This window comes from Rissa tridactyla, chromosome 3 (assembly GCF_028500815.1).
Source record: "Rissa tridactyla isolate bRisTri1 chromosome 3, bRisTri1.patW.cur.20221130, whole genome shotgun sequence".
NCBI lineage: Eukaryota > Metazoa > Chordata > Aves > Charadriiformes > Laridae > Rissa > Rissa tridactyla.
This window is the reverse complement of record NC_071468.1, coordinates 83131956-83144258: the sequence shown is the minus strand read 5'-3', so window position 1 is coordinate 83144258 and position 12303 is coordinate 83131956. Positions and strand designations below refer to the sequence as shown.

General features: G+C 36.7%; 1 protein-coding gene across 2 annotated transcripts in view; it reads left to right on the top strand.

Moving 5' to 3' along the window:
• The window catches only part of KLHL32 (kelch like family member 32), a 130172-nt gene that overhangs the window by 43363 nt on the left and 74506 nt on the right, over positions 1 to 12303 (top strand). The window contains exons 1-2 of one of the 2 annotated variants that reach the window (XM_054196992.1): positions 2756 to 3005; positions 11149 to 11256. In XM_054196992.1, the coding sequence (XP_054052967.1) occupies positions 11152 to 11256 (105 nt within the window). In that variant the 5' untranslated portion in view covers positions 2756 to 3005; positions 11149 to 11151. Of the gene's footprint in view, positions 1 to 2755; positions 3006 to 11148; positions 11257 to 12303 lie in introns of those variants that run through there. The other variant, XM_054196991.1, reaches the window with a different exon arrangement.

Here is a 12303-nt window from a genome sequence, read left to right as displayed (position 1 = left end):
AGTTTCACTTCTGCTTCTTTTATTGGAAAAGACAAGAAACCATCAATTCCTACGTATTCTTCTCATGGCACTCAATCATCTGCTTTCCAGGTTGTGAATTTATTCAGATGCTACTGAAATGGAAGCTATTCCATATGCTTGATGATGCTTTTTGTCCTTCTCTGAAGCTTTTACAGCTCTAGTATGTCTTTTGTGAGATGAGGATGAGAGAATTGCATGCAGCAGTAGGCAAAGCATAGGTTTCTGCATGGGCATAGGATTGGTTTCTGTTTTGTTCTCTCTTGCCTAGCAATTTTTAAGCTTTGATTATTTTTTTTTTTTTTTTTTTTACTATTGCTGAGCACTGAATTTTAGGGCACCTTATGAAATGCCCATCTGCCTTTTCAGAAGCTCTTATACCTGGCACTTAAGTATCTACCTTGCCAGAGGTAGATTTCAACCTAGAAGGAGTAGGCGTCAAGCCTGTAGCATTTATGGGAATAATTAAACTGATGTCATCGTGGTCTGTTAGTTTGGAGGGGGTTTGTTGGACAAGAAGGAAGAGCCAAAGGATAAATGAGCATAGTAAAATGTAGACTACTAAAAATAAAACGAAGAGATGATTTTATAGAGGCATTTGTTCCAGAGGAGATAGCTGATGGAGGGCAGAGCTCAGCTGATGATGAAAGCTACTGTGACAAATGACTGCAATATTAACACAAGCTTGGTTAGTCAAGTCATTCTTCTTTTATTTAGCAAATTGTTAGTGTTTAATTACTTTTGTAGGTTTTATCAGTAAGAGGATGTGGAAAACCAAACAAAAATGGTCAGTGAGCTGGTTTTATTCTTTGGCCTTTGTATAAAATAATTTTATAAATCCGTTTGTGGGAATAAAGGGTACTTCTTTACCAAAATCATGCTATAATCTTAATGGGAAGTAGGATTTATAATCATAATGGAAAATAGGATTGTTTTAAAAGATATAAAGGGTATCTAATTCAAACCCTCAAAAAATGGGCCAGATATGAAAAGTATCTAGTACAAACCTTCATAAAATGAACCATTTCAGATTTCAACATTTCAAATTTCAACATTAGGCTTCTTGCATAACAAGTATGCTTTTGCAGCTAAGCTGCAGAATAGTTGTCGTAGTTTACTATTGGTTGAAACATTTGGGTGTCGGTTTAATGACGTTTGCATCCCACTATAAATGGCTTCTTAAGAAGCTAATTGTAATAATAACTAAGATTGTGTTATTCCACAAGATTAGGCCTTGCTGTACAGCTATTTAGTTATAGCCTTTATGCACTGAGGTGGGAAACTTGTCTTGATGGTATTGTTTGAAGTATACTTTTAAAAATAAGCCCCTTAAAGGTGTCAGTTTTGAGCATGGCTTTTCCTGCAAAAAGAAATCACAAGAGGTTTTGCCTCGCTGAATGAAACATATTGTGGTAGTTAAAGTGCTAGTTCAAGAGCTAACTGACTTTTATTCCAGTTTTATTTTGGGCTTGCTTTTGATATGACTTGCTAAAATCATCAAAGGACGTGAACAATAGGCTTATGCACTCACTGGGAAGCATTAAACCAATTTAAGCCAAAATTTGCAAATGTGACTCATACTTTTCTGTGCTTGACTGGAGATGCTGGGGAAAAAAAAAATCTGGTTTTTGTTATGCTGCTCCCTTTATATTACAAAAGGCAGGCCTGTTTAAGAGTGACTGTTGTTAGGACAGACTGTACATTACTGTGGATTTATGCAGTGCTTTGCATGACAGTGTCCTTGCAATTCAGTTTTCTTGCTTCTGCCACAATGAAAACATTAATTTTGGTATTTGGAACCACCTATGACGACTCATTTATTTTGAAATATTGCAACTAATAAGGTTAATGTAGCTGTAGTAGTTCACTGTTAATTTTTTTTTTTATTCTGGTATGGGGTTGCACATGAAAATTGTAGAATTATGTTGTTTCTACAGCACAACTTAGACTACTTCTGAATGTAGGTCTTTTCAGTGATGATGGAGCAACTCATTATGAGTAGTACCGCTACAATCTGTCCTTTTCCTTGTGTCTTAAATTGTGCTTGTGCATCTAAGCAGAAATTTGGGAAAGACACATTACGCTGACTATTAAACTCTGACTATCAAATTGATGCAGGTTCAGCCAAGAATGTAACTTGTTAGCAGTAAATGCTTATATTGTTTTTTTTTTTTTTTTATTTTGACTGGGAGTGAAGACCTTGTGCATTATTACAACCAAGAAAATGACTTTGTTCTTGCCAGGTTACTCCCAAAAAAATGTGCACCATACAAACACGAAAAAATATCACATCTTTAGGTCCTCTAAAGAGTAGGGTAGCTCTTTACTTCAATTTTCATTACTTATTTCTAAAGATACTAAGAAGGTGATATCTTTTTGTATTAACAGTGCAATGCGTCAAGTGCATTGCATGTATCATTGATTTGGTAAGTTCTTAGGGGCTGTGTAATCACGTATCACTGTCTGACACTGATGTACTAAAAGAAACACCAAAGGTTCGGTGGAATTTGCTTTGCTAACATAACATATGAAACTTTGGTACTGTGCATAAAATTGTGTGTTTGGCTGCTCAGTTTTTCTTTTATTTCTTCTCCTTTCTTTAACTATATACTCCCTTAAACTATGAATGATAGCTGACCTTTTCATTTTACAGGATTCATTTTACTTGCATGGCAAATGCTTAAAAAACAATATTTAGGTAGATTTTATTGAGCAGATGAATTACTGCAGGCTCAGTTATCAGTGATTGATGTTATGTGACATTTTCTCTGGGAATTTATATAGAACTTTTTCAGAAGAATCATATAATGAGCCTCTTAATCATATTTCATGCAGTTGATATTGATGGATATGTTTTTCAGTGTGCAAGGGACTCCAGAGGACATGGCTGATGATTGATTGAGGATAGACAGGCTTCAATTGGGAGGAAAACAAAGGAAAATATAACTTGCTGGTTATGAGAAGAACAAGCCGCATTTTTACATGCAGTAAGGAAACATTCATATGTTAAATTGGTTATTTGGATAAGTATATGTTACATATCTAGAACTTAGTTGATATTTGATGTGGACATTGCCATCTGTCAAAGCAGTATTTTGACTCCTGTTAATACCTTCTGATTTATTCTGATTTTTTTTTTTTGGTTGTGATAGGTGAAAACAGCAAAGAAGAAATAATATTGCTTATATAATGAAGGATTAGAACAGGGGAGTTAAAACACCTAAAGGTTAATTCAGGAGTAGTGCAACAAAGGGGGATTAAACAGATTATGATTTATTTATTTAATATTACTGTTACGCGAACAGTCAGTTGTTATTTTTAGTACAAACTGCAAAGGAGAATGTTTTGGCCTCAAAGTGTTTATAGTCCAAATAAATAAGATACCTACAAGTTTGTGTGACCTACGTACAGATAGGCTTAGGTCCCAAATCAGAAAGAACGCACGACTGAACTGCTCCATTGATGCCAGTAAGATTTCTCACAGGCTTAAAATTACACGTGCAATAAAAAAAATCTTGAGACATCACACTATAATGGAGCAGTGTAGGAAATTGAGCCAAGATCTCTGAAGCATTAGTTTACTTTCTTCATAGCTTTTCTGATATGTGAGATGAGAAGTACAATCAATTTCCTGTAAAGAAAAAGATGTGAAACAGGTGAATATAGAAGTAAGTGCATATACTGTGGGAGGTGAATTTGAATAAAACACTGCACTTAATGAAGATGCCTATCTATTTTAAAATAATTTAAAAAACACCCTCAAGCAATATCATTGTGGAATTGTGGAGGCAGAAATTTGAGATGTCAGTTCTGCTCTTCTAAAACAGTAAAACAATACTAATGTTAGTTACTTTAAAAATTTGTTGCAAAAAGATAAAGAGCTAAGGAAAACCTTGGCAATTTAATTGATCAATTCTGTACCAATTAGTTTACTAGAAAGACAGAGTAGATGTTCACTCACTTTCAAAATTGTTGTAGTGTGGTTTTTTTCCAGCTATAAGTATATATAAAGTTTTTTGTTTTCTTCAGACGTGTTTCTGAACTGGGTGGAAAAATGTTACTTAAATAGTTAGCATGACTACCAAACAAGTTGTTGGGTGCACTTTAATTTTTTTCATATAGAGTTCAGCCTCAGTAATAAGAGGCTGAATGGGATGACATACTTAAGGTTTAATTTATGTTAAGAATGGCAAGAATTTTTTCACATAACATTTGGCCATAATGCTTACAATATAATTGATAATTACTAGGAAAAAGTGGGGTGAGTTGTTAACACAGTGCTCCATACTGATCTAGAGATGAGAAAGCTCATGTGCATTGCACTTAACTCACTGTTAGTTCATCTTGACTTCCTGGGTGCTCATCTTTTTGAGTGTAATGCAATGAAAGGAACTGCAAGAATGTGAGTTCACGCCATGCCAACTTTCCACTCTCCCTATCTGGTGGTGATTGTGAGGAAGTGCAGCAAATGCTTATGCACTTCACGGTAGAGAACATGTCAGATTTCTGGACACCCACACAAGAGCAACAGCTGAAGGTAAAGGCAGCTCTTACACATTAGTTGCAAAAGCTTTCAACTGCCAGTTAGAGTCAAGGATGAAAGGTGACAGGGCAAGGCGAGTGGGAGATGGACTGAGTTGAGATACTTGCATTGAGTTGTGCAAAAAAAGCTTGCTCTTGCTGAAACCCTATGAACGTCACGTGAATGCAGCTTTTAATGGAGGTGATTCTGAAGTATCCCAGGACTTTATTACTGTGCTTGCTATCTACTGCTATGTCTGCGGTCGAACAAGAATTTGCATAGGTCAGAGCTATGCATTGGTGGGGAGGTTCAAATGTTTGTTTTGTATTGTAGTGGACTTGGAACTAGGGCTGCTGGTCGTTACCAAAAAATGTTTGAGAAAACAGAGGGAGGAAATTTGGAAATGTAGCTCTCTGGGTTACTGTAGATTGCTGTAGTAAGCTCAGCTTACTTTCTGGTTTTTGAAAACTTAGATTTCTTTTGAAAGTTGCATTTAGAGTTGAATAAAAGAAAGATGGATAATGATGAACGTCTTTTCACAATCTTGCTGAGGGAACTTTGAGATATTTTAGAGGTAATTGCTATGCACTGGAACCATGTACTTTACTCCTAGAAGACCCAGGATATTTCTTGAAGGCAGTAATTTAAATGGTCATTTGCTCATCTCCCATTTGGAACATATCAGAAAAGCTGGCTAGGGGCTGATGTGGCTGAAGTAAGGGATGAGCATAAGAAGGTCCAGATAGGCGAACTGAAGGCATTTTGTGTGGATTGAACCTCTCATAATTGGTGATCTGTAACTTTTTTTTTTTAAAGACCCAGTCACCTAGGGCTTTTAAACTAGAAATGACTTTACGTGAGTTCGGAGAAGTGAAAGAAAACTCTGGATCTTATAGATAGTAATTTGTCGTAACAAACAAATTTAGAGGTGCAAACACTTCTCAGTTTATTATTGCTGTCATGGTTTGTAGCTTTCATTATAGAAATACTCATCTTCAGAAGTTCCTAAAATGAATACACTGAAAGGACACAGTTCACTCTTATCTCTTCAACTTTCATTCTTCAGTTCACTCAACACTTTACTCTTAGGAATAAAATTTTCACCTAAATAGGTGAAATAGACATCTAGGCTAAGCTAAGTGTTTAGGCTTCCTCTACAATTAGAGTAGAAAAGACATTTCATCCCACTAAGTTCTGTAAATTGGTGTCTAAACATGGCTATTTCTGTCTATTGATTACCCAGAAAACACTTTTACTTCCTTTTGCTATACAGCTACCTACCTAACTTCAGATACTGTTATTACAGGCCCTGATGACAGTTTCCTGTCCTTTTCTCTCAAGTTTCCAGGTATTTTACCAATTTCCCTTCTATCCAGTATTTACCCAATGTATCATACTATTGTTCATTTAATGACTTTATTAATTTCCTTTAAACATCTTTTAAATGTTAAACAGGTTTTATGCAGACTTAAATTAGAATCCAGTGGTTACCTCGGTGTTCAATTTATTATTTTTTTAATTTTTTTAACTCCCAGCAGAAAGCTTATAAAAGCTCAATAATAAGAATTCCAGTTTGTTTCCCCAAGTCATAGCAGTAAGTTACTTATAATTTTCATCTCTGTATTTTTTTTAACAGCATAACCATTTGTTCTTTTTATATTCATATACTTGTCTACTGAGGCTGATTATGTTTTGATTCTGTTTCTTGCCTTTAAAAGACCGCTAAGTTCCGTGGAATTCACCAAAAGAGTTTACTTGTGTAAAATATCATACAACTTGGTTAAGTGGTTTTGTGATGATTTACTGCTTGTTATGCTTGACATAGCTATAAGATTGGTGTGTAGAAATGAGGACAAGCTCATTACTCTCATGGATATGGAACATCTGAGTAAGTAATAAAATGACTCAAAGGCAAGGAGCAATTTTTTACCTCACCACTGTGACAGTGAGCAATTTGTGTTTTGGAGAATTTGAGTATCATCTTGTGTTTCTGTGACCTTGGTGTCTGTTCTTAAAAGTTGCATGTCATGAAGGAGTCTGTATGTGTTGCTGCAGTGCTGCCTGAGTGATAAAATCAACGCATCTAGACTTTTTTTGGTCTCATTTATACTTCTTTTAACAGTAATACAAAATTCTGATTTGGTGGTATTTTATACCCATCTTGCATTTTGCTTTTGAAAGCTAAGCGGCAGCAAAAGCTGAGCATTGAAAGTTGGACCCAAAGGCTGTGCTAAGCATTTTTTACTTGGGCTATTTTGCCCAGTTACGTCAGATCTGATCACATCTGAACCTAGTCACCCTGTTGTTGTTTGCCATTCAGTTTTAAGCTCTTGTCGTCTTTTGTCTTCTATGTTTGTAGAAGAAACCATTTTATAAAGGTGCCTTTGGCTGCTGAGGGCAAAGTAGTGAAGCTGCATGCAAGTGTGCTGTGTAATAAACGCACACCAACTTGCCATGTTACTTTGAAGTCAAATTTTCAAGAGTCTGACAGTTGTTTCATGGTTTGATTCTTTTTATCCAGGGATTGTGTGCTTTGTTTTCATTTTCCTTTGGGAATAGTTCTCTAGCTCTGTTTCAGGCCAAGATTAGAAGAAGAATGGACAGTTGATTCCTCCTTTCCTCCTCTTTTTACAGATAACAAAATGTCTGCCTGCCCCACAAAAATGAGTCTATCCTAATTTGTAGCTTCTTAAACAAGTGTGAGCTCAGGTGGAATTCTACAAATAGAAGCTATCCATTTGTGACGGGGTATTGAAACCCGAATTTTTGAGCAGTTGCCACAGAATGGCAAGTGGATTGAGTTTATTTTTCTTCTGGGGAATTGGCTTACTTAATTAAAATCCTGACTAAAACATCAGAATTTAAACAATCACTGTATTTCCCACAACATTGGCTCATTGACTGATTGGACGGCAGAACAAGACCTGGATATTTAAAGGAAGTGGAGGAAAAGATAAGCCCTCTCACCAGCGTGTTTTATTATAAAAGGGATCTTTGGATAACATATTGGAAACTTGTACTGCCCGCTCTCATAAATGTCTTGGAGCATAAATGAGGCATTTTCAAAGACGACTTCATTTTGTCCAAGCAGAAGTGTTTTAAAATAAAGTACAGTATATTAGTATTGTTGAATGAAATCAATAACTAAAATAATTAACATTTCATGCTTAGCCAAATTTGGTAACTTTTCTGGTAAGTTTGACTTTGAATTGTGGACTTGTCCAAATATTTTATATTTCATTCTTTTTCTTGTCTGTCTCTTGTACATCCACTGGAGATGTTTATCTTATTGCCTTGTTTTTAATGTACCCAAGGGAAAAATAAAGTAGGTTACTAGCCTTGCGTTAAAAGCATGACTGATGGATCTATTTAAGCTCACAAAACCTCAGAGTGTTTTCAGAGATGCATCTGAAATTGGAGTTTGACAGCCCAACCGTAACTCATTCTCCAGGTATTGGTGAAGTCTCAAGCCAGAATTTAATGATCCATATGTTTCTACAGTTAAAACCACAATATTCAAGTACAGCAGTGCAAATTAAAGACTGAGTTTGAGCCCAATTTCTGCCTCTGATTGAACAGAATTTTTTCACGCTGGATTAAACCTTTAAATTATCAGGCTGAGAACAAAATTTGCCTGCTGGTGAAAGCAGTGTGGATCACTGAGCAGTACTAAGTTCGTCTGTGTGGGAGACTACTTTACTGGGGGCTAATCCAGTTCAGCTGAATGTGAACTGTCCGAGGACCATTGCAGACCTTTATCTTTTGATGAAATTCTTTGGCCTTGCCTCCTGAAAAACAAATGTGGTTCCTACTTATTATCAAAAGCTTCCACGGAATACTCAGCGGATAGTATGAAAGAAAAAGAACTCCATATAGCAGGTGGCACACAAAGCCATTACTGTCAACTACAGTTCTGATTGCCCATTGCACTATTAGACTATGCCTGTACTAGTAAATAAGATGGATAAGGGCTTGTTTTCTGGCCCTAAAAGTAACCGATGTGGCATGGCTTGTGTCCATATGTCTGAACCTTCTCCCCTCTGCAAACAGGTTGGCTTTATCCATGTCTTTCTATTTGGAACAGCCATGGCTTGAGTTATCCCCTGAACCATAGCCTAAGTATTGCCTGGGAGAGTGCGAGTTGGCGGGGGGTTAAAGCTCTGCTGGAGGCTGGGTTCGTTAAACACTGTGGATGATTATGGACAGCGGCTGAGTTAGCAGCCTGATCCTGCTGAGTTTACTAAATTAAGTGTAATAATACTAAGTTAAGTGTAATAATAAACCCTGTGTAAGGACCATGTTGAAATGTCTATGCTACAATAGAACAGTCTCCTAAAGGTAAAGTTAGGAAGTCTACAAAGAAAAACTCTACCAGTTCTTCATAGAAGTGATTCATGGTCCACAGATGAGATTCGGTTAAGTGGTTCTTTGTATCTGTAAGCTTAACTTACTGTGTGGGACATGAGCCCTTGATCAGAATAGAAACGTTATTAGTAACCACACTGTCTTTTGATGGTTCCTGTGTGCAGATAGGTAGTGTACAGACAGTTGCTGCAGCACAGTCAGATAAAGCAGAGCGTGCAGGATCTTGTATCGCTGAGCATTTCCAGCTTTCTGCAGGCACTCTGTCGCAGAACTGAGCGTACAGAGAGTGTGCAAATCTAACGTACGTAGACAGGTGTTGCTTTTAGATTTCATTCTCTCTCTTCAGGGGGGCGAAAGGAATATTATCCAAAAAGTTAATTTAGTAGTGAATTTCTGAGAAGAGAAGCTTTTCTCTTCCAGACACAAACTGCAGGTCTGCTTTTGCAAAGAGCATGTGGCTGATGGGTACCTTACAGCTCTTGGCAAGCCCTGAAGCCTCGCAGTAGCTATTAGAGCTCATGTGATACATCTGAATGACAACAAGATGTCCAACTCTGATGACATTTTTAATGGAATTAGAAAAGTGTCTGAACTGCTTAGAACATCTTATTTTTTTTTTCCTATCTAGGTATATTTCATGGCTGTGTCTTACTACATTTGTTTGATAAGCCTTTTAAACTGTTTGATGCTTCTTTTCTGTTGCCAGTTTGGAAGAAGCCCTGGTATCACTTCGTTGAAATAGAAATTGCAAAAATACAAGGAGTGACTGTATGATAAATGTCACTCTTGCTTATACTGGATGATTTCCAGGCAACAGATTTATATCAAATTATGGTGGTTTAATGATGAAAGTACTAAAATATCAGAAGAAATTACTTATTTGCAGGAAACATTTGGTTCTTTAAAAGAAGCCACCTGGTTCTAGGTGAATGCTATGAGGTAAGCTGTTAGAGGGTGTAGGTCTTATTTTTTCCATTAAATTCAACAGTGCTTGGTGGACAGGTTGCACATATGAAATCCAGTGCACCTGTTCACTGCCTCAGCTTCTGCAGGTATCAGCCAGAGTAGAGACAGAAGTAGCAGAGGGTGTGTTCCTAAGAAGTGCTTCTTTACTGGAGTTCTCAAAGATGAAGTTTGGTAGCCTCAACAGAGACATTAAGCTTGGTACAATACCTGCCGGGAATGAGTTTAGAGTCTCTTTAGCAATGACAGGTTGTAGAACTGTTCAGTTTGTTTGCAGTTTATTGTCTAAAGAGCATGAGTGGTATATTTTGTTAAAAAATGTGTGGGAGAATGACAAGGAATTGAGAATGGGACTTAGGATAGGAGGGATGGAGTCGTAAGTAGGGGTACTGCAGTGGGAGTGCAGGCTGGGAGGGAAGAGTGAGGGGCAAAGACAAGAATCTAAGTTTAACAGAGATGGGAAGAAAGAGATTTCTACAAGGATCTAGAGACTGAGTAGGGTTGCTTCAGTCCAGGGGTGCAATGAAAACTGATGATCTGGAAAGTAAGACTGGATGAAAGGGACAGTTGCTCTCCTCAGTACTTTTTTCAGGGAAGTTCAATAGCACCTGGCCAATCTTCAGTTTAGGTTTTATGATCTGAGGAACTGGGGCAATAACAGGTAGGGGGAGATCATAAGTTTAGGTGACTGCATCTCCATGCTTCCTCCTCATTCAATAACTTGAGTATTATGTTGTTCACATTCCGGTCTGAGATGCTTATTTGGAAAGGATTATTTATAAAAGATGGTGTGTTAACTACCTCTTCTCATACAAATAATTGTGTATGGCTTATTGTTCCTTCCTATATATAATGATACTGTACATAAGTATTATTTCTAGTGGTGCTTGTGTAGATTTTTTTTCTTTTTTTTTCCAGACTCCAGTTCTTTATCTTTTTTTATTGAATGATACCTTATTGTGTGACTGTTCCCATTGATTTCACCTGAATTACTTAGTCAAGAAGAATATATACATGGACCAAAGGGATTTGTTTCAGTTTTTCCAGAATAAGTTTTCGTATGTATTGGTAAAAGGACTTGGTTGCGAGATTGATCGCTATGAAGTTAGTATCGAAAACTTGGTATAGATCTCATTCTAACTCACAAATCTGTTGCTATTTAGAATTCTTATCCAAGGAAAAACAAAGGATAGTGAAGGTGGAAAAATCAGTCCTCCTCTTCCTGGAGCTTCAGTGGTCATTGTTTTTAATGGTTAATAACATTGTTTTTCTTTCCATAGGCAATGTTCAGTCTCTGCATGGTTGAAAGCGAAGCTCATGAGGTGAATTTGCATGGCGTCACAAGCCTCGGTTTAAAACAAGCCCTGGACTTTGCATATACTGGACAGGTATTGTACAGCTCTTCAAATTAAGAGACACAAATGAAAGCAAACTGCAATAAAAACTGAAGATGACCTTTACAGAGGTACTAAAAGTTATTTTTCCTGTGCACTGCCCACTACAAGGTCTTTTGATTTAACAGAACTTACTTTTCATATACTGGCTTGTTTGGTGGTTTGTTTTGTTTTGGTTTGGTTTTTTTCCCCTCTTTAGAAGGATTATCTAATAAAAACACTGTTTATGTGCATTGTTGCCAGGTAGTGAACCATGTAGGACTTGTATGGCCCTTTTATGGTGGTCTGGCTGTTCCTAAAAACTTAATATGAGTTGATTCTGCATGCTAATTTAAATGTAAAGAAAGGAAAAATACCCTAAGTGTTTTTGTAATAATAAATATTTAAAAACTCTGCTGTGTTTATATATGATGATGACAAATGATATAATTGAGGGGAAAAGTAGTCTCTTACTCTCTGGATGCACGCAGTCCAAGCATCTTGTAGGTACTATATATCTTTATTGTAGCACTTTTTATGATAGCAGGTTATGTATCACATTATGTTACTTCGGAAAATGCAGAATGATGCTCCTCTTCCTCCCACCCCCTGCCAAAAAATAAGTATATATGACCTGTCATATCTCTGCACTGAATGCTTGGACAGTGTTGCTGTATGACTTCATCTCAGTTCAGAGTTCATGGATAGTGAGCTCAGAACACCCAGCTATTTTTGCATTAAACACTAAAATGCGAGATAACCAAACTATTTCTGGAAGTATTGCTATAATGCTTGAATCCATTGATGTCTATTTGTTTATTAGTTAATTTTGAAATGGAAAGCTTAAATCCATATTATGTTATTCTGGAAGAGTTGTTGAGTTGTACGAGTTTAAGGCATCTGCTTCCATACTGTGGATTGAGTATATGGCCTTAATTTTTTTCAAAGGGCATTGAATAAAAATAAGGAAAGAAAATTTTTTTGCCTGTTCTAAAGAAGCTGTTTTTGTCACCAGCCCACACAACAGTTATACTTTGGCATTGGCCTTAGAAATTAACACTC